The sequence below is a fragment of the Notothenia coriiceps genome, unplaced genomic scaffold (genome assembly GCF_000735185.1).
Source record: "Notothenia coriiceps isolate Sejong01 unplaced genomic scaffold, NC01 NC01_scaffold00003306, whole genome shotgun sequence".
In the NCBI taxonomy this organism is placed as follows: Eukaryota; Metazoa; Chordata; class Actinopteri; order Perciformes; family Nototheniidae; genus Notothenia; species Notothenia coriiceps.
The window spans coordinates 393,159-416,391 of NW_011336007.1; the positions used below are offsets into that span (position 1 = coordinate 393,159).

The following is a 23,233-nucleotide window of genomic DNA, read 5'->3' on the forward strand; positions in this document are numbered from 1 at the left end:
TGGAGGGTTCAGCCACCAGGATATAAAAAGAGTTGGGTCCATTTCAACGCAAAACCCTCTATTTTGACCTGTCCATTATAGGCTGGCCATAAAAAGCAACACGGACTGGGCACAACAGCAAATTCGGCCCCCCGCCTGTGTTCCCTCAGAGGAGACACAGCGGCGGAGGGAAAAGTGGCCGCACAATGTCATGGGGGTAACATGAGCCATACCACCACCTAGGTAATAAAGGCAGGGTTGGGCTTTTCAAGCAAACACTTCTCGTCGTTGTGTCCCCCGGGGCAAACTGAGTGCCCATGAAGGGATAGTACAGAGAGCCGCGATGAATGTCCCACTGACCCGGTAGACGTGTTCTGCCCACGGCCTGGACCGGGTCGGCGGGGACTCCGCTTGTGCGCAGATGCCAGAGCCAGTAGAACAGCACTTGTCCTTTTTAAGTGACATACGGTGCTTCATCGTCCAAGCGCTTCTTCCAGGGGTTCCAAATGCGAGGCTACGAAGTTGAGCCCATCCTAAAACCCCTGCCGAAGGCTCCCCCAATAAGGGCACCCACAGTAGACCTGGTGAAACAGGGGAGGAGCCGCCTGCCGAGCCCCTTTCAGGTAAAACGGCGCAGAGCCAGCAGGATGACTGGCCCTAGCCGTCTCTTCCCTCAAAAGCCACACATGGCAAAGTGCAGCCAAATAGCAGCCAGTACCACTTATCTGATCGTAGAGAAAGCTCGTTGGTGGTTTATTCAACCCTCTACAACCGGTCCTATGTCACCGCACAATGATAAAATCACCGCCGACAGGACATTGAATAAGACGATGGGTGTCCTGTTCTTGAAGGCCATCCACTCTCAAACACCCTCCACTTCTACAGTCATAAGAGAGACCGTGGTGGAGGTGAACGCTTCTTGCACTCTGAGATAGTTGTGTTACTCACCGATCTGTGTCGTGTCCTGAGCGCGGAGCCCCCACTGTAAGTGTCAGACTTCTGGCTAGCAACAGCTGCACGGCCGCCCCCGGCCGCACCGGAGAAGCGGGCCGCGCGTACGAAAAAATGGACAGCCGGCAACCGACCGCCGAGAGACGACAAACGCCGCCGGTGCAATAAAAAGACAGCGAGCAATCTACTGGCCTGGCGAGATATCGCGTAATGGCGGCAGCGCCGTAGCAGTCTCCCACTACGCAGGACATAGCTGACTCCTCAAGGCGGGGGAGCGATCTTTCCACCCATCACCCAGCACGCTTGGCACTGATGGCCTGGCCCGTGAGTGGTACAAAAAAATTCTTGACAATACCAAATGCGGGAGAGGCTCCCATACAGAAAATGACTTACAACACTATTCGAGTGAGCAAAACGAGCCTATCACTCCCACCAGCGTCTTCTCCTATGACTTAAGCTGGCGGTCTTGAACGGCGCTGTGCCTTCAACCACCCGGCCCACTCTCTTCTCACACTGTCCCTCCGCTTGGACTTCTTATCAATATTCAAAACAACAGACCTATATAATAAAACACAGAGCTTTCTCTACGATCAACCAGTGATACCTTCAGCGATACTTCCGCTTGCACTGCCCCATCCGGACCACGCTTTCTGAGCGAGCAGCGAAGCACGCTAGCCAGCCATCCTCAATGGTCGCCGTTATATTATGAAGGGGCTCGCAGAGAGCTCCTTCCCTGTCAGTATCCACGGTCACTGTGCCCTTATGGGATCATGGCACTGTCGGTATTTATGATGGCCACTCGACCTCCATTTGAACCTGAACGAAGCTGCACATGAAGCACACTTCCCGATAAAAAGCAAACAAACGATGCACAGGATACTAAGGGCTCTGACATCCTAACCCACCGCCGAGAGATCCGCGACATTCCATCGCCTCGCTTACCACCCCAATCCCTATCCATACCGCCTGCCTTTGCCACCCGAAACCAGAGTGCTATGCTCACGGACAGACCACCCAACCTCCAGCTATCAAATAACACCACCTCACAACTAATTGAACACTCAATGATATTAACAAACCCATATCCATCGACATCATAAGGCGCCCATATTCAATCCGGCACGTTTCACATACGACAGGACAGACAGGACAAACACCGCATATCTGCTAGACACCACACAGAGCAAATACCACCCACACACATTATATGCGCAACCAGGACAAACAGATAATAGATAACACGCTTGATACCTGGCACGACCCAACACCCCCCCCCACAAACACAAACAACCCAAAACAAAAACCCCCGGGCCAAAAACACCCTAAACCCCATCAGAAGGGGCACAACAACACAGCCTAGATTCACCAAAGCAACGCATCAAACACACTAGCAGATATAGAGTGACCAACGATCATCGCCCTAGGCGCACTTCCCACTCCACACCCCGCACGACGCCGCCACACGGCTTTGACCCGCCACCACACCCGCGCTCGCGTGCCCTTCCCTACTCCACTGGACCTCGCTCACCACACCTAGGATCGCACCTACTATCAAGGAGGAGTGACCATCTCCAACCGACCCTCTCTGTGGCCACAGCAGCCGAGCGAGCCCGCTCTCACGCTCATTTTCAGCGCTCGACTTCTACGGCACCCCCTGCAGATCCACCCACTGCTCCCCCCACACGCTGTCGACAGCCGCGGCCTCGAGACACGGTCTCCTACCTTACAAGGACTCTCCACTCACCAAATCTTCTGAACATCGAACCTCACCCACGAGATACCAACCACACCAGCATCCACACTAGCAACTCACGCCATCTCCATCAATATCCCATCAGTAAGAGCGACACTCAGAACGGAGTGTTATGAATGGAGACATAGTAGGATCTGCACGTCAGCACCCGTGGCATATCGGCTTACGCGCACGTAAACCCCAGTCTCGAGAAGCAATGAAGTGGAGATGTCTCACCAGACGGCCCTTCTTGCTAAGGCCGAAGCAGAGGAGGGGCTTATGTTTGATGACGCGCTGCGCGTATGCGCAAGCTACTTATAGGTGGTTGGATTCCGCTGACCGTAGACCGTCAAGAATCACACAGCCAATCAGGACTTGGCGTAATGAGGATTGAATGCTTCCATTGCATACGCGTTGAGGAGCATCCCATAGTGAGACATCTCACTTCATGTTACTCTGAGAACTGGGGTTACGTAAGTAACCTATAGATATTATTGCTTTGACCGGCTGACTCGTACTAACCATGGCTAAGTTGTCTACTAACAAGAAGGTCCCAGGCTCCTCCAACAGTGCAACACAATAAAACAGATAGAATAGTGCAAGTAAATACAAATAAAATAGAATAGAAGTAGTGCAATAAGAGTCTATATACAAGTGATAAATAATGTTTAAGTTGCAAACAGGTGAATGTACTCGGTCCTGCAGTAATTGCATAGATATGACAGATTCTTAAAATCACCACAACAATTTTAGTGAAAAATAATGTATTGATATTTTTATTTTACACATTTTAAATACGTCTTGATAACTTTTAAATCATGGCTTTCAATGTATCCGTTAATTATCAGATCGCAGCCAGTGAGCCCGACAATACACTGTTTCATTTATTTAAAATATGCTTAATATATTCTGGTTTATCAATGTGAAGCGCTGCAGAGAGAGTTGTTCATTCACTGAGACTGTATCGTAACAGATTGCAGGGACCTGTCTAAAGGTTTAGGGCGAACTAATATGTTGCTGTTTAGCTGAAGTAGTTTGGTGTGTCAAATATTAGGGCTTTAATCTGGTCATTGCATTTAGTTTGCATTTAAACAAAATACAACCATACAGTACATGACTTACACATTCAATCACTTTTCTCTACCATTGGAGAAAAGCCTGTCATCAAGGCCTTTCACTGCATGCAAAGACCTGGACTGCCAACCATTATTCTCACTTATTTTCTGATTCGGTTATGTTTTCTTTTGGCTGTGCTTCTGCCAGAAATAGTTGACAGATTTCTGGTGCTTGTTTCAGATACAAACCTGTGATTTGTATTTTTATCCCAGCATATGTTGATATACTTATTTGTAAAAGTGCTGGGAATATACTTAACAATCTTATATTACGTTCATTGTCCTTAAAATGCATGTGCTGACTAACTGTTCTGTATTTTTAGGAGAGCCCTTCACTCCTAGCGATACACATATTTAACAAAATACTCATTTCAGTTAAACAAGTTAGAAAATGAGTACGCTCACATTATTGTTGGAGCGGACACTTTATCTGTTCGCTCCTGATAATCAAAAGATCATTTTGAAGCTAAAACTGCCTTTTAAGTGCATAAGGCAGCAGGGTGCAGGTGATAGATAAAGATATTCAGATAAATCTGTTTATCATTGCTCCCTGATTGTGACGTTTTAAACTCTACACACGTACAATTCGTTGAATGTGTATACTGGCCGTGTAATTGCTCAATTCCTGCTTTCCACCTGAGATTCCCAGAGGCTGGTTTACAATCTGAGCCCGGTGGAAGCATCATTCTGTGTTGTGTTTCTCTGCCCCAGTCGCAGGGGACCAACAGTAAAAACAGTGTAGTAAGCAGCAGCAGCACCAAAGACAGCAGCATGTCATCTACAGCACCAATGGTACCTCATCTCTATTTGGTTTCTCTCGCGTTGCTTTCTTTTTTAACCGCATCATGTCATTGTGTTCACCTTTTTTCAATGTTAAGTTCTGTCTCTTCATCTTCTCGTGTCACACTCCATGTTAAGTGAATTATGTTCTCGTCCTTCATCTCCTGCCTCTTTGCTTCTGTCGTAAACACAAACTGTGATGGTGGATTTGATGACTTTAAAATTGAACAACTGCTTTGTGCCTTTGGGTGTCCCTCCTGGCTTGTGTTTTACCCAGACCTCCTGTGTATATAGGTATACATTTACTCTGTGAGCTGCGCTGACAGGTAGACAAATGACTTTCATTTTGCAGTGCAACAGCAGACACTTAAAGCTGGCTCTGTTCAGCCACTTCCTGGTGACATCAGGTTGATTGTTTGCCTTTCAGGAACGACAGGTTTATGGCAATTTCTTGGAAAGCACAGCTGACTAAAGGTTGAACCTTTATCCACCATTACAAATTGATCTTTTACAAATTGCTTTTTGATATGTGAATTGTAAACAAGGAGGACTTCTGGGTAAAGCAGGAGCTGGAGTCACTGAGGGATTGTTATTTTATCAGGAAGCAGCCCCTGTGTTTATATATGTGATGGAATTATGTCATTTATATAACAAACTTGAAGTTACTGTGGGTCCGTCCAGAGGTGTGACAGAATAGTGTACACAGCTGAGAGTATGTGAATAAATAACTAAAGAAATATTTTATTTTGAAGGTAGAACGATTAATCTAATAATATAAAATTCAGTCTGGAATTAACTGCTACATCTGTAAAATTGTAAGATGGCCGTTGTTCATGGTAGGAAATCACCCTATTTACACATATGGACAGTTAGATCAGGAACAAACCAATGCAGAAAAGGATAAATGTACCCATTATTTTCTATATTATGGCTTTGCTGAATTCTGCTCACCAGTAAATGCTAGTAAGTTAGATGCCAAACTGGCCAAATTGAGAACACGGAGTCAGTTAGTCAAAAAATGTCTAGTGTAGATTCCCATATGTTATTGAAGGGTTGATTTTTTTCTTTTTGTTTATATCGACTGACTAATGTAGAATACCTTACTTTTTTCATTTTTAAACGATGGATAACTGGGAGCTCTTGAATTGTGTTTGTGCAGAATGTTTCTGTGTCAAGGTCACGGTTGAGGAAGAGGAGTGGCTACACAAACACTCAGTCACAAGGTTCTTTATTTAGTCATACGAACATAGCTACAGTGTTGTTATGCCGATGAAAATCTTGTGTCACACACGTAAAGCAGTTTATGCTATTCATCTGGAAGGTTGTGATATAAAGATTCACACTGTCATAACACTTAAGGGTTTGTGGATTCAGACTAACCAGGATTGCGAATGCCAGTTATCTAGATTTAAGATGTGATGTAGTATAATATTACATAACGCAAAAGGATATCGTTTTGTGTGTATTTACTAGCCGTGTTTACGTTTATTATGTAGCATCTTTTAAAAGTATTATTATTTTTGGAGTGCTTGCTACCTCAGTTAATTTATACACCAAGGTTTTCATATACTTTATCTCAAAGTGGGTTAAATATGCGAGCTTCCTAGATATAACTTCCTCTTGGATATCGAAACAAACTGCATTTCAAAACAGTTAAAAAACCTAGGTGACATCATAGTGTCTTACCATCTGCACTCACAGTTACATGAACACTCAGAAACCCTCCTCCTCAGCCATGGCTCTGTCTGGTGAATATACAGCAGCTTGTTTAAGTGTTCATGGCATGCATTGTGGGAGAACAAACCTCCTTTAAGACCACTCTGCTGGGGACAGACTGACACTGAGCACCTTGACATCTACACTCACCGTTAATCACCATAAATGCTCCACAGCCTCTGCACTGTAGCTCCTGTGCTTTGTTTTGGTGTGCGCACATGCGTCCGTTTGGTATATTTGTCGTCATTGTATGTGTTGGTATCCCGGCATCTCCCCCCCCCCCCCCCATTTCCCTCCCTGCATGTTAAAGTGTCTCCTACCTCCCCCCAGGAAGCCCAGACAACTGTTGTACACAACCCAGCTGACGGCACCAAGGTAAGCCCCTCCTCTCCCACCTCCAGCCCCCCCGCTGCTCACACCTGCAGGGGACTGCTGGAGGATTTTCTCTAAACACACTAAACCATGCAGCGCTCTCAAAACAAACGACTCTCTGTGCTTCATTGTGCAACTTATTATTCTTTATCTTCCTATTCACTCAAATAGAGTCTAATCCTGTGAACATTTCAAATCTGGAAACACAATTTAAATCAATGTTAAGGTGCCCAATTATTGAGCCACTAAATAACGTAGAGTTTTTTATTTGTATTAATACATTTAAAAACGTTTGCTCTTCCATTTAAGAATAAGGAATTGGGATAAGTGAATTTAAAAGACACACATCATTTTTCAATTCTATTTTTAAATGGTTTTGTTTATTAATTTAAAATAATATCATAAGAACATATACAGTAAGTGTGAATACGGTGGTGTTACCCTTCAGATTAATACAACACTCTGACAACTGTATCTTCAATGTCAGACTTTTTACTAAATGAACCAACCACCACGCTGCTTACGCTGTGATGTTGGTGTGCAAGCTTTCAAATGAAGGAACAAATACACAACTTTCTTCCAGTCACTTGCTGACATGCACTGACACACTCCTTCCTGATACAATTACCCACACAACTTCAAATTGCTCACACACTCTGCTGCTCTTGTGTGTGTGTGGCTGCCCTCGCTGCTGTGCTGGCTGGTTTGTGCTCCTGGGAGGGAGTCGTCCATCTGTCCGTTTTCTGTGTGTCCGTTTGGCCAAAGCTTCCTCAACCCTGTCTCACTTACATATAATAAAATGTTTTGTTTTGCTGTTTCTCTCTCTTTCCCCCCACTCTCTGTCTGACAGGGCTCCACAGAGAGCTGCAACAACACAGAAGAGGAGGAGATGAAAGGTAGGAAAGGTACTTGTCCAACTTTCACCTTCTCTGCATGCCTCTATGATCACTTTGTATGTTGTCTTTTAAACTGCAGATCTTAATAAGCAAACATAAACATACATTTGAGTTGAGGTTTCCGGTTACTGTCCACTCTGCTTCGATCAGGGTTTAGTGCATGAAAACAGACAGAAGCTTTTCAGGAAAGACAAATGTGAGGTGAAGGGTTGGATATAAACACCCTGCATGTAAGCGGACTAATAACAGTGATGCTATCTTCAAGAATATACTTGTGCTGTTATCTGCATTAGGGCTGCTCAATTAATCGTATTCTAATCGCGATTACGATTATGGCTTGCAACGATTACAAAAACAACGTAATCGAAATAAAACGATTTTTTATTTATTATTATTACTTTTTATTTTTTTTATTCAGTTGAATTATACTTAAATTCAGGGTAATCAACTGTTAAAAACATACTGTTCAAATGTTCTTTCTCCAATAAATGGATGCTTTCAAAGTCAATGAATAATCACAATTACAATTATTGACCCAAATAATCGAGATTATGATTTTTGCCATAATCGAGCAACCCTAATCTGCATTCACATCTTGTGCAATTGCTCAAAAGCTAAACCTCTTGCCTCCCTGTCGGTGTGCTCGAGTGTGTGCCAGCCTCACACGCCACGACCTTCAGTTAAGCGCGCTCTGCTCGGGGAATGACCCTTTTCAGGTTATCAGGTGAAGTAGGACAGATCTGCTTCTGGAAAAGTAGTTAGTCCATTTATTGAAGTTGCTTAATGTGGATTAACAGGCACTTGATCTTATAGTGGATCATCTCTGACATGCAATCGGGAGAGTGTTGTGCTGTGTGTCTCTCCAAGGTTGATTACACTTATTTATGTAATTTGGTTTTGATTAAATCATCTGGGAAATGATTCGATTGCTCTTGTGTTCCCTGAAATACAAACTCTGTAAGGATGCATCAGCTCCTCCATGTGTGAAATCCCAGTGAAGTCACAGGGTCGCGGAAAGGTCTGTTAAATGAAGCACTTAATGTCACAACATCTTCGATTGCGGCTCACACATTTCCTGCAGCCTGTTGCACCAGCCGAGTGCATACGAACACAAACTGCCACACAGTTACTAGCCAGTTTCACATTCAACTCCAGATCCCTTGCACGACTTCTACTTTAGCTCAAATGTAATTAAGTCAACCAAACATTGTCTGCATTTTAACTGAATGTATCATTTAATAAATCAATGTTTTACACACATCTATTCAAAATGATGGATTGAATATTTCCCCTTTTACAATCTGGCTTTATTTGACTTGAAATGAACAAACTAGTGATGTAACTGCTTTGACAAGATTTAAAAATAAAGTGGGGTAACAGCCTATTAGTTACACAGTAGAGCAGTAGTTACATCATGTGCTGATAAACTAACATTAACCACATCAATTGTTGAGTCACATCCTTCTGTAACTCGTACACTGTCATACTCTTTGTTATGGTGAAACCTGTTTTCACTTCCTCACTACTTAAACTAAATGACAGTGTGTTTAATGAGAGCTGGTTCAACAGGCAGCTGATCTCTGTGTGGCCTTGATGCTCGGGCATTCATCTCCTCAGAGGTTAGGGGATCTTGGAGGTTTGGCTACATGTGTTTTTGCTTTTCAAGTTTCTTTGTTTCCTACTTTCTGGAGTCTGAATCATCGACCTGTGTGTGTGCAGCTGCTTCTTTAGTGTGTTGGGATTTACAATAATATACTATCATGTGAAATCAAGGATGTTGGTGGATGCAGACATTTTGATCATTTGAAGCAAAAATGAAATCTCCGATCTCAAAGTGAGGGTTTGCACACTGCTTTGTTGGTTTTTATGTTGATTTTTTAAATTGAATACTTCTGAATCTTTCTTAGACAAAACCTGCAATTTTAAGATGTCTCATCACGCTGTGGGGATTTGTCATTAGGGCTGTGATTAACAATTATTTCATTTTGTCTTTTCACATTTGCAGAATACAAAGCTTGGTATAATTTCCCCCAGCCTAAGGCGATGACTTTCTCATAAATGACAGAAAATAAGCAATTTTCATGTTTTAAATGCTGCTATTATCAAAAGTTGTACCATTTTGATGTATCAATGAACTAAAGAGTTGCAGCTTTCATGTACTTCTGTAGTGAGTATGCTCCCTGTCAGTGTGCATCTGTTTGTGTTGATGTATTTGTCTTGTGATGGGGCAGTGTCTGCCTGCGAGTCCTCTACTTCAAGCAGTGTGACGTTAAGCCAGTGCAGCACTCTTGAGGACCGGAGCCTGTTACTGCAGTACCCCGCAGCACCCAGCTGTAAGTCAGCAGCAGCTTCCCTCTCAGCTCTGATCTCTAAACACATCTATACTGCAAGCAACACCAGACAGTGGGTCATCTAAAGGCTCCTTCTCTCTTCTCCCCTCCTGTGCTGCCATCTTCTGGCCCCGGGCCTGACTGCACCGACTGTTCCTCCTCCACACTGAGGCCCAATTCCATTTAGCCCCTGCACCCTCTCCATACCCACTTACACCTTTTTGGCGCTTTTTCATGGAGGGCCTGCCACATCAAGTGCCTTCCTAAACCACTTAGTGAAGAGTGGGTTATCAAACCCTCCAGCAGTGAGTCTGCATCGCCTGAGCAGGTGCAACGGTGTTTGTGTCCCTCATGGAACAAGCTGTGTAAAAGTAGTTCCACGCAAACATTAACAAGTGAACTGCGTGACTAAATTGACATTTCATACAGATTTTTATACAGATTAGTTATTTTGCCTAAGACCATATACCCTTGCCTAGTCCGTGGACATGTGCAGCTGATTGTAACATTCTGTATTTTTACAGGGACAATGCACATTAATTAACAACAGCACTTGAGTCCATCATGTAAATGTGCCAGATTTAGCTAAAGAGGCTGATAAACCTTAGTGAGAGGAAAAAAGGCCACTAAAGATGTTTTTAAGTTTTACTGAAGAGATACTGATTAGAAAACATGGTTATGAACAGTTCCTGTTTCCACTGGAGAGAGCATAAATCGACCAAATGCTTACCACTGTAATTCAAATCCTCCATCTTAAATAAGGAGCCTCATTGAGTGTGAGGGTGTATGGGTCTGTTTGGAATTGGGCCTTTTGAGTGCCATGACTTCAATTTCCCACTTTTACTTCTCTACACATAAACAATGTTAAATTCCATGTATATAGTTATGTTCACGGCGTCTCAGCTCTGCTAAATATGACTTTATTTCACTGGGTTGCCTGCCTGCAGCGTGCCCCCCGCAGGAGGCTGCTAACAGCTCCTGTCCTGCCCCAGAGTCCGCTCTGCCGCCCCCTGCAGGCAGCAGCCGCACCCTGCAGCACAGTAAGTGCAGGCATGTTGTGCAGTGCTTGTGCAAAAGGCTCCTGAAGCAGTGTTCATAGACTCAGTTTCACTTTCACCCGATGGCAGAAGGTTTGAGGACTTATGAACACAGAGTTACATGCAGGTGTGGAGGATCTGCTAGCTGGCTTTACTGGCTCAGCAGCTGCATGTTAAATATAAAATAAACACTGGTCTAGTGGTTTATTACTCTGTAAATCAATACCCAACCCCAAATTAAAAAAAATCTAAATATGGGACGCAAAGGTCTTTACATTGACTGTTGTATGTTACGCCAATAATAGTTTTATGAAATGTATTCACAGCATCAGATACTTTGATGCTGTGTGCAACACGGAGCGCGTGGTGTGTTTTTGTACAGGGTGATTTCAAAACGTCATTGTCATTATTTCCAGAGGGCTGTCCCTCTTCTGTGCTGAACTCATTTCAAATGTCAGTCAGTTCAGAGAGAGAGAGAGAGAGAGACTGTAGGAGCAGCGTTAGTGTTCAACCTTCAAAGTGACTTCTGTCAGACTTAAACCTCCTCTTGTGTTCCCCTCCTCCTCTCTCTCTGTCCTCAGCTCGTAAACAGGAGATAATAAAGATGACGGAGCAGCTGATTGAAGCCATCAACAATGGAGATTTTGAGGCTTACACGTAAGTATGCAAATGCAATTAAGTAATACAAGTCATCATGTTGTAAGTGCTTTGTTGAGAGCATTTTGACCTCTACATTCTTCATTTCAGAAAACATGTTTTGTATAAAGGTTATTTATGTTTTCCTCTCACAGGAGAATCTGTGACCCTGGACTGACTTCCTTTGAACCGGAGGCTCTTGGAAACCTGGTGGAGGGCATGGACTTTCACAAGTTCTACTTTGAGAATCGTAAGTTACTCAGTGTTGCATTTATTTTATTTCTAAAAGATCTGGGAACATTACAGATTAATAAGAGAAAGGTGGATCTTTCCTGCACAGATCTTTTATTGAAAGCTTTTAGTGAGTTATTCTGACTTGAAAGCATGGTTCATGACCTAACCAGAGTCAATTATCTTTCTATAACTGTAAGGTTAATTTGAGACTAAAGCCAATCCAGACACACCATCCGTCATGCTGTATTTTGGGGGAAACGTGTGTAAAATGATAAACGAGACATGGTGAATGTACATTTAAATATCACTTACCCCTTCAGTAATCAGTTGGCTGCTGTTTGAAGCTGCCAACATTTGTCACCTATGGCATCTATGCTAAATGATCTCAAATGTGGATACTTAGCTACCCATCGACACCTGACCTCCGTTTACAAACAGCTGAACTTCCCATTTCCACCCCCACAGTGCTGAGTAAAAACAGCAAGCCCGTGCACACCACCATCCTGAACCCCCACGTGCACCTGATCGGGGAGGAGGCCGCCTGCATCGCCTACATCCGCCTCACGCAGTTCATGGACGCTCAGGGCCGGCCGCGCTCCTGCCAGTCGGAGGAGACGCGGGTCTGGCACCGCCGCGACGCCAAGTGGCTCAACGTGCACTTCCACTGCTCCGGAGCGCCAGCTGCCCCGCTGCAGTGAGCCCACACCAGGCCCAGGTACATCAAACATCTATCATGTGATAAGGAGTGTGGGGGGACCAGGAGTTCTCAGTACTATGACTTTATAAAGACTTTTTATTGCATGCTAGGAATATTTTCTTATTTATTTTTTATTATGTACTTTTTTTCTACGCCATACGTTATGATCATGACTTTTTATGACTTTATATATTGAATTTTTGCGATTGCAATGTATACTATTATTTAAACAAATGTTATGACATATTAGGGTTTCTTATTTATAACATGCTTTATCCAACTTTCGAGGACATGGCATATTTTTCAGCACATTTTATTTCATTATTAATTATTTATTCACATTTTTAACAACATTATGGCCCACTATAATATGGTGGTTTTTAAGTTTTAAATAACACAAACAAAATTCCTGTGTTCTCCATTGAATTGAATGCAACATTTTCAGCTACAGATATCTCTAAAACTATTATTTTAGTTCTAGTTTTAAATAACTTTCCCCACTGACGTTTCCTTTCCTCTCTCTCTAGCTTTGCCTGAAACTCTAAAGCTGTTTGGAGCGTTTTATTCTCCACGGTCGGATTTGTGCCTGGATCCTGGCGGGGAAGAGAGGCAGCTTGGAGAGGTGTAAAATCACAAAAGTGGGGAAAAAGGGTGATATATTAAAAAGTAAAAAAAATAAAACATATTTCAAAAGCTTGACTAAATAACCGCCCAACATGATCCAGTCAATCCTCGCTAGGGGGGTGGGGGTGGGGGGGTCCCGGCTGACGCTCCTGCAGGTAGTGCATGCTCGGGGGGGGACACGGGGTGAAGCTGTCCCTTCTCCCATGGCCTTTATTTCCCTGTATCTGTTATGTCTGCTGTCTGGAAAAGTATTACAAGTATATCTATCTAACCGAAAAACAAGTACACTCACCACATATTGAACAGAACCGGGGCAATGAGAGTAATATCTGGAAATGTGATTTATATTTTGTCTGAGAGCAGCAGAACGTCTACTTGAATAGAAGTTTGTTTGACAGGTTTATGAGGGTTGGATTTATGGGAGCAACTTATATCTACTTAATATCCGAATTTATCATCCATTTAAGTGTCAGGTTTGAGCGTCTGTACACCATGTTGTGAGGCGTTGAGATTCGTTACTGAATGGACCTTTGTTTTGATTTTGTGTTTTTGTATCATGTGTTATGAAGCTGTTTTTACCTGTACTTTAAAGTGTTGAAAAAGGATCATTTTTAATCAAAAGGGGGGTTTTATTTAATAGAAGTGTGTGTGTGTGTGTGTATAAACAAATATTTATATTAGGAAAAAAGGGGATATACTGTACGTTTAGGGTGAAGGGAGGGGAGTTGAGCATGAGTGGGTTTTTTTCTCTGTTTTGAGGTCCTGAGGGTGTATACACACACAAGTACTCACTCCGGTGCACGCACACACACACACACACACACACACACACACACACACACACACACACACACACACACACACACACACACACACACACACACACACACACACACACACACACACACTCTCACTCAGAGGGTCCAGCCGTTAGGGTTGAGCCTCTCGAGCTTTAGACACACGAGGCCAGCTCATCCTGAAGTTGCAGAAGGTCTGAACTACCTAATCTGAAAGCACCGAGGCACTCTCTCTCTCTTTATCGTTATTTTGTGTATTTTTGATGTGAAGCATGAACTATTTGATCAGACGGCCTGTACTGTTTTTGCACAGACACTTATGACTCGATGCTGTTGTGTTCGCTCTTTGAGGGACTGATCCTTCCTGCAACTTCAGGTTCCGCTCGCCTGAATCCTTCCCGTCCCTCCGCCTCTCTACTTCTATCATTCCTGCCTCTTATACTTACTCCACGTCCCCATTACTGTCCGAGTAGCACCTCGTCGTGTGATGATGATGTCACCCTTATGCCTGTCTCTCTTGTTCTGACCGTGTTCTTGAAAAACGTGTGTGTCGTCCGTCTTGGCTTGCTGTACTTCTGTGTGAAGTCCTGGAAATATTTTAAAAAGCATGTTCAAAAGGGAATGCAGCCGAGGGATTGGACAAAAAAAAAAAAGGCATGATGATGGGACGGGGCTCTGGGACCTTCGCTGATGGCAATCAATGGATTTGGTCCCTTTTTGTCACAGTTTTTCTTGTAAAATGTCGTAGTTGTTAGTGTGTTGGTGTTGATATTTTAATTTTAGCCAGATATATAAAAAATGAGGGGATTTGGAATAAAGGAATCTGAGACTGCCACAAACTTTTTTTACTGCCCGTTCCTCCTCACATGCTGAACTCTCGAGATAAACATACTTAATAACAGAGGAACTCACAACATCATAAAAGCACATGAGATAAAAGTGTCTCCCTCCAAAGAGGAGAAAACATATCTCCATGTCAGTCGTTGAACACTGTTTTTGCACTGTGTCGTACAAACTTGTGAGTGTGTGTCTTTCTACGCTGCTCTGTAGTAACTCACGATCACGCTTCAATCACACACCGTGGTAAACACTGACAGATGAGCATATTTAAAAAGATGAATCGTAGTGAGGCGTCGTCCTCCTGTATCAACCGCCTGTGCTTCTGAGTGATGTGACATATCTGACATGCCATGACCACTGTGTCCCCCACAAACACACACACGTATTTTTGCGTCATAACAAGGATGCTTTGTAAATCTGTTTGTAGATCTGCTGTGCTGTGGCCCAGGTGTGTGTTGATGCCACCAAATCTGACAAAATGCTTTTTCTTTCATTTTGGATGTTTGATCGGAAAATGAAGATGCAGTTAAACTTTACGGGTTATCTTACAGAGACGAAACTGATATTAGGGAACAAATAGATTCATAGTCAAGTTTGCCGAAGTATTTGGACAGCTGGATTTAGTTTTAAATGTACACTTAAGATGATGGATATGGAGTGAAACATTGACTATCGATCTGAGAGTGGTCAATGTATAACTCGCAGAAACAAACATTTCTCTTAAAAATATCAGAATTTTTGAACCTATAAAAAACAAAACTGCCCCAATTGAATATCAAAAATGTCCACTCATACCACAGCAATTCAGATATAAGATTTACATTTAGTAGGACTTTTATTTCACACTTAAGTGTTAATTGACTTATTATTAAAGTTACATGACTACCTATGTTTCCGTAGAGAACTACAGAGTGGCCTCCCTGCTTCAGCTGAAGATCCATTTGAACATTTCACCATGACAGGGTATTGACTTTTAAAGCTTGCTGATGTAAATAGAAAATGTGACCAAATATAGACTTACCTTCACACAGGGTAAACACTTTGATAAACTCCTTAGTTAAAATACTTTGGCAAATACGCAATATATGTGAGATTCAAACAGTACCTGAGGAAAATGTTGAAACGGGATTATTAAAATCACAATGTTAAACAACAACACTATATATGCAGTTCTACAAATGGAAGAAATATGCATGTGTACTTTCTGGTAATTTTTCACTGTTTACTCAATAAAGAAATGGAAATCTATGTTACTTGCATCCTAGAGGTTATGAAATGGTTCCGTCTGAGATATCAAAACAAAGTGATGTGATGTCACATTAAAATTGTTAGCGAAAGCCTTAGCTTGTACTACGTGAGTAAAATGCATTGTAACCTTAAACTGAAGGGGCTACACATGTGTGTCTATACTTTGAGTTTCAATGGATGCTGGATTTTTTTTGCATGACCATACGGTTAATAAACATACATTTAAAATATCACGTATTTGTTTGAATGGTTGTTCTTCATAGGTTTGTTATTAATCGAAACATTGAAAAGTATTTAATAAAAATAACATTTCAATATTGGTGTTGGTTTCTCTCTCGTCGCAGCTTATTGTTATGGATGCAGTAATAAAGATATTCAATGGTGGTTGATAAATTACTGTTTATGTAGTAGTACTGTATATTTTGGTAGTTAGCATTTACTGTATGTATACATTTGTATTTGAATAGTAAGGGAAAAAAACGCTATTTAATGTTACGTTTTCAATATAGGAGTGTATTCAACACTGGAATACCAATTAATGCATTCGTTGACATGTTGATGACTTTGCAAACACTTATGTCATTGATCAACAGTATTTGCTTAAATAGTTAATATTTAAACCCTTTTATCCCAGAAAAAAATATTATTTGAATGTTTAAAGATCGTCCTTCAAACAGACCAATAACTACTGTCTGTTATATCTGCTGTAGCTGCAGTACTAACAGTCACCTGTAGGTGGAGCCAAACACCAAGCAAATCAACCTAAAGACTTTAAGCCTGTTGTAAAACACTCAGCTGCACTAACATACTGCATGTGTATTAGTTTTTCTCGATTGCTAACACACATTTTTTTTTTAATTGCTCAGTTTCTCAGAACACTTAACACAATTCACAAAACCACACACCCAAAGTGCAAAGCACCAAATTTCTCCTGCTAAATGAAGAACTGCACTCAAAACTACATAAACACTTACCAAATGCAAACATTTGCACCACATATAACACACTTCATTCATAATACTGGATTGTTTGACCACCCAACTAGACACTGCTGAGCATAATCTAAAGCACTTTCATCTTTTAGGGGCTATGCGCTGTACATAGAGGCTTTGCAGAGAAAGATTGCTTGAGTATACAGAAATACAGTAGGCCTAAATGAAGAAATACAAATGAGTTGTTGAAAAAAGAAAATCATATTTTATTCAAAGATAACATTGTGCAACATGCATCTCAGCACATAGTTACTATGCTTCGGATCTCTCTAAGTGTAATGCATTGTTTGTAACTGCTGCTTCCTGTGCCTCATCCTTGGCCTTCCACCTGCACCTCTTTTTTTTTTTAGTCCTTCAGATAAACAACAAAGACACAGTGGTTGGTCAGTGTCTGTGTTGCATAAAAGTAAGTTTACCACAGTACATTGTGCAGGATTTTTGTACAGTTATAGTATGCAACATGCCAACAATTCAATTACAGTAATGAAGTAAATATGTTCACACAACAGATATAAGCACTGATATATCATGAATTCTGCAGAGCTACAAACAGGTAACCTGTTTTCAAGTCTAAGTGTCCGGATTACAGAGGCAACAGTAAATCGGCTTAGATTAGGTTGAACCCTCTGTCCAGTCAAACCATATTCTCTCCCTCCAGCTCTACCTCTACCTCTCATTCTTCCTCCTCTAACTCTCACCCACCCTTCCTCCACTCTCACTCTCAGCCCAGCTCTTCCTCTTCCTCTTGCTCTTGCTTCCATGTTGGCTTCCATTGTTGCTGTAAGAAAGTACTCACCTGTGGTCTTTTTATAGTGCTAACATCCTGATTGATGAGCCAACAATTATGCGATCAGGTGTTTGGTCAGGTGGAACGCGTTTCTTGATTATTGGTCCATGTGTGAGGCATTTTGAATATCAGTGTTCTAAACCAGCTAACATGTGACTTTATGTCAGATTCCTGTGTTTTACGTGGAGAAACGTGTGCAGTGGTTTGCGAAAAGTGCCATGTTGATTTGCAAATTGTGTGAAAAGCTGAAAACGTGTTTGGAGATTTGAGCCGATGTTTTGCTCTTTGAGTGTCAGTTAAAATAATTGTGCTTTATGTATCATTTTAGTGTGTTAGCAATCGACAAAACTGTAAAAACGGTTGGCAGTGTTCAATAGCTTCCATGTGACTCAATCAATGCAGGATTATATCGATACACTGGATAAATTAGAAACACTTCTATTTTAAATGAATATTGTTTACATTCTTTGCAATAGCTTCCATGTCATGTGACCTAGTGCTACCAAATCCATGCAGGATTGTATTGCTACATAGGACAAGACATTGAATTTAAGTGAAAATTGTATATATGAATCATTTAATAAAAAAGGTCAGCATTTTCTCAATTCTTACCTAATAGATTTCATGTCATGGGACCCAATGACTCCAAATCAATGCAGCATTGAATTAGACAGATTTTTATATAAATATTTGAATAAAAACTCAGTTTTTTTTTTAATTGAAAATACTTAATAATGTTCAATGTCAATTACAAGTTAATTCTACATTTTCTACATCCCCCCAAAGGGAACTACAAAGTCCTCCATTTAGTGCAACAGTGAAAAGAAATACGAAGATTGTGCCGCTTTCTTCCACCATTTTCACTCCTTTAAGGGTGTGAATGTTTCCCCTTTAAAACTGGAGAAACTTCTGCCAGGGATTCTGACAATAAAATGATATTTGGGTCTGTATGTTGTGGGTGTAGCATTAAGACATTCACACAAAAAAAGAGCACACTTTAGGCTTGATGATTTTTAATTACATCAAATGGATTTATGTAAAAAGTGGAAAAGGAGGAAAACACTGGGTTTCATCACCATCATGTTCAACATGTTCAACACAGCTACAGAAGTCTGCACGTTCTGGGTCAAAGGTCACCGTACGGAGGGCCTTCTCAGGAAGTACAAACACCGTACTGTGGAGGTATGGAGTTAGCAGGAAGTGTGCTTTTACGGTTTCCTTTTCAGAGCAGGGTGGGAAGCGATACATGACACGATGTAGTGTGATTTACCATATGACGATATATGATATAAGCTAAGATGAACAGTGTGTAGTGTTTCAGGGCCTCCAGCTGTTTATAGGTCACCTGACACACTCCCATGATGAGTCTCTTTTTCTCTCAGATCACATGACCTTCACTCATGATTGGCAGGCAACAGACGCCATCACACAGCTGCTATGGCTTCCTGTCCAAGTCCATTTGGCATCCTTTCAAATAACCTCCCCTGACGTTGTCCTCTTCTTTGATTGGACAAAGGAAGCGGGATGATTGTTTGCTCCATGCAGATTGTGATTTTCAGCATTTTTAGCAGGTTGGTGCTGACATGCTTTTAAAAATGTTTTTTACAAGCCTGAATGAATGTTATCCTTTCTTGTCCATGCTGCATATTTACAAAACACTTTTTGTGATCATGGCGTTGGGCAGGAGAAGGTCCTACTGACTTAAAAGTTGCACAGAAAATCCAAAATGGAGTCACATCAGTCTGGTTTAAGATTGCCCTTTTGGCTGTTGTCTGAACATTGGCACTTAGTCTCAGTCCGTAGTGCACATCTAGCAATCCGTCGCACTGAAGGACACATGGCAGTGCAATCTGCCACAGCTTTAGTCTTTACAGAAGATCAAAACTGTCACAGCAACATTTTCTAGTATTTTTTCTGTTTCCTTGATTCAAGGAAGAAAAACCCAAACAGAGAAGGAAGCCTCTTTTCTCTAATCAAATGTCCTGGGTTAAAATAAAAAAAATTAAAAAAGAGGGAAACGGGGATATACAATCTTTTCTCACTGTAGACGGTCTCAGCAGATTAACTCTACAAGGCTTCAGACTCACAGCTCCAAGGCCACCTTTCTCTCTGAGTCCCAGGCAAGCAAAGAGTGGAAAGAGTACGAGTAGAAAGGAAAAGGAGAGAGATTACGAAGTAAAGAGGCAGCGTTGAAAGAAAGAAAAGAGAACACAAAGTAAAAAAGGAGAGAAAAAGAAGATTAAAGTCACAAATTGTCAGTCTGCAGTGATATACAAGAGAAGGAAGCAACCAGCCTGGGTCTACATGCACTGTGGCGGAAACAAGAAGGGGGAAGGATTTCAGCGTGACACCGAAGCCATGCAGTAACAACAAGCAGCCTGACAACAGCAAAGGGACTATTTTCTTTGTTCACCAGCAGGAAACACTCAGCAGTCACCTTCGCCAACAACACATCAGAAACATCACGGCGGAGGGATACGTGAGGTGTTGGGGTGGGGTGAGGTGGGGGGGCTCCTCTCGTTGGGGGGCTTGGGGACACAAACAGGCAAAGCGTTCAGCGACCTGGGTAAACGGCCCATATGCCATGCAGACCCCCATCAGGGTCCCATCGGGGTCTCATAAGGCGGCGTTTGGCACCACAGGGACAGTGGACAGGACAGTGAGGAAGAGGAGGAGGGGGATGAGGTTTGGGCTTAGCAGGGGAAGCAAGTGCACGGCAGGATGGACGACATCTGTTACACCATGTTTTAGGTTCCCATGGAGACAAGACTGAACCCCCCCACCCCATTTCTCCCGCTCGAGCAGCACTCACTCACCACGCGCTCACAGCATGGTAGCAGTTTAGCTTTGCTGCGGCTCCCCGCTCCTGCTTTTAGACTTTCTGCCCTCCACATCTGTAGGACAAAGGCAACGTTCATGTTACATCTGAAGACAGTGACGAGAAATCTTAATTTACTTCATACCGGAATATATTTCAGATTAATATATAAATACATCAAAGCAACTTCAAAACAGAGTACAGAAGCAGAAATAAATAAGGATATAGAGGTGAACAGTTCTACTCTTTTTGGCACAGAAAGCAGTGCCCGTCTTTGATTATAATTTAAGGGTTACTACAATCTGTACAAGATCTCGTCTAAAATACATGATCAAATATTATCCATACAGTATGTGGTGCGTCAGGGTGAGTCAATACAACACTTCAGATGCCAAAAGAAATGATGTACGCTTCATTCACAAAACAATCTGACCATTGAAAACTCAACTCTACTTTTCTCTTCTCTCAACTATTCTACTACTTCCTGTTACTATAACTCTATAATGAGCTGAATACAAGTCAAATATAACCCCCCCCCTGGTCCTCCATTGCTTTCACTCTCAGCTTCCTCTTCACCAGCTACACCTTCCCTCAGATCATTTTGGGAATGAAGCTTCATCATTTTGTCACCAGCCCAAGATGAATGACCATCAGATCAAAACCCACGGAGATCAGGTTAATATCAAACAACAAGAAAATACAGAAAAGGTGTATAAAAAAAACGAAACAAACCGTCCACACCGTCAATATAGAAACAAACAAAAAAAAGGTACACATGATAACCATTTTGATCACAGCAATCAAAATGAGCGTCGGACAAGAACAAAGCCGTGCAATTTAGTGAATGATGCAACCGAGTTAAAAAGCAGTGAAGAAGACAGAAACCCAAACAGCATCAGTAACAGAAAGTGGAAGCGAATGTATTATCCGACACATTGAAAAATGTGGCCCACAATGCTTTGTTTTATTGGACATTAAGATGATTTGGTAAAACAGAAACTCTGAGCCTTGATGCATTAACCCCAGACTGCAGATAATAGCAGAGTGTTAACGGATTGGATGAGGAAACAATAATATGGCTGTAAGATGAAAGAACATTCATCAAAGTCCCACCCCGGAGAATAAGGCAGAAAACAAAAACAACAGCGATTCACCAATCAGCACCAAACAGAAAAAGAACAAAAACGCCACACAGAGATAGTGCTCCAATAAATACATGCAGAGGAGGATTTGTAATTTATCCATTATTCATTCTCCCCCTCTTTTCATTAAGTCTGGGGGGGAAAGATCAGCGAGCCGGACCCCCACCTCGTTCACACACACCCGTACTCATACCACAGAGACTGGTTGTCCTCTGCGTTCAGTGACTGCTCCAAATTATTCTCACCACTGGGATCAAGGCCCTCGTTAATTTCTGTCACACTGGCTGGGCTGGATCTCATCTGGCCATTTGATTGGCTGTGAGGCTCGTTTTGGGAGGGGATAGGAGGAGGAGAGTGTGTTTTATTCGTAACAGGGGGCCCGCTGATGTTGCTGACTAGGGAGGGGTTTAGAGACAGGAAGGGGTGGGTTTTGCACGCCGACTCACTAAAGATGGAGTCCATGAACACGGACTCTACAGTGAAGGAGGGGCCGAGGAAGGACTCGAGGGTGGAGAGGTCGGGGTCCTCCAAGCTATGGCAAGGTAAGCTGAGTGACTTGGGCATGGTGGTGGCAAGGGGTCCCTTTAGGTTGGTGCTGGAGGGGTGGTACTCACTGGGTGTGGGCTGGGAGCAGACCCCAGCCTTAGTGGAGGCGCCGTTGGGAGACGTATCCACGGAGATGGGGGACCGGCTGTCCTTGGAGAGCAGGTCGTGGAGGCTGGTGCGCCGCGTGGAGCCCTCGGCGGTGGAGATGACGCTGCTGGCGCGGGGCAGGGTGGACGAGGCGGAGTCCAGGAGTCCCGACACGGACGTCGCTTTGCCCTGCGACGACAGGGAGGAGCGGAGCGGCACGGAGCCCCTCACCCGGGTGCTCTCAGCCTTACGCAGCGTGGGGCGGCCCGGCTGACCGGAGGACCTCGGAGGACGGTCGGAGCTGACGGGCGCCGCTTTCCCGCTGGCGGAGCGGAGGATGCCCCGGGCCTTCGTGACAGGACGCTCCTTCTGTACATGCTCAGAAGAGGTGGAGAGGCGGGGGGAGTCCACAGTGAGGTTCTCCTGACTGCCAGACTGCAGGAGAGAGCAAACATGAAGCATGAAGAACAGGAGCAGTACATATCGTACAAGCCTTCCATACTAGGTATTTGTATCTTTTCTAAATGTACCAGCATGCTATGTTTCAATTCAGAAATGTTTCACCCAAAAAATAACTAAAACTTAATTCTATGATTGTGATGGTTTTCCAGGAAATGTGTTTTCTTTACTCCTCAATGACAGTTTCTTTAATATCTTTGACATGTGAACAAACAGCACATGTTATGAAGTCATCCAGGGCTTTAGGAAACAGACATTTTCAACAACATTTTTTAATATATATAACATTTTTTAATAAAAAATAAAAAAGGGATCTAGCACTAGATAAATGGTTTCCTTTAATTTCCATAAAAGATTTGTACACTTCACGTCTCAAAATATCCAGCAACATACAGATGAGTTATATCCGAGTCGGACC

The 23,233-nt window shown here is 42.7% G+C and overlaps 2 protein-coding genes across 2 annotated transcripts in view; one reads left to right on the plus strand and one right to left on the minus strand.

The window, feature by feature from the left end:
- Positions 1-13,141, plus strand: part of LOC104941289 (calcium/calmodulin-dependent protein kinase type II subunit beta-like) — a 44,275-nt gene extending 31,134 nt beyond the window's left edge. Inside the window, exons 13-20 of the mRNA XM_010766371.1 lie at positions 4,489-4,569; positions 6,604-6,648; positions 7,496-7,550; positions 9,773-9,874; positions 11,490-11,565; positions 11,700-11,794; positions 12,244-12,493; positions 13,003-13,141. Coding sequence (XP_010764673.1) covers positions 4,489-4,569; positions 6,604-6,648; positions 7,496-7,550; positions 9,773-9,874; positions 11,490-11,565; positions 11,700-11,794; positions 12,244-12,476 — 687 coding nt within the window. The 3' untranslated portion in view covers positions 12,477-12,493; positions 13,003-13,141. The remainder of the gene's footprint in view (positions 1-4,488; positions 4,570-6,603; positions 6,649-7,495; positions 7,551-9,772; positions 9,875-11,489; positions 11,566-11,699; positions 11,795-12,243; positions 12,494-13,002) is intronic.
- A 7,573-nt stretch (positions 13,142-20,714) lies between these two features.
- Positions 20,715-23,233, minus strand: part of LOC104941290 (girdin-like) — a 28,807-nt gene continuing 26,288 nt past the window's right edge. The window contains exon 17 of the mRNA XM_010766372.1: positions 20,715-22,791. Within this exon, the coding sequence (XP_010764674.1) occupies positions 21,895-22,791 (897 nt within the window). The 3' untranslated portion in view covers positions 20,715-21,894. The remainder of the gene's footprint in view (positions 22,792-23,233) is intronic.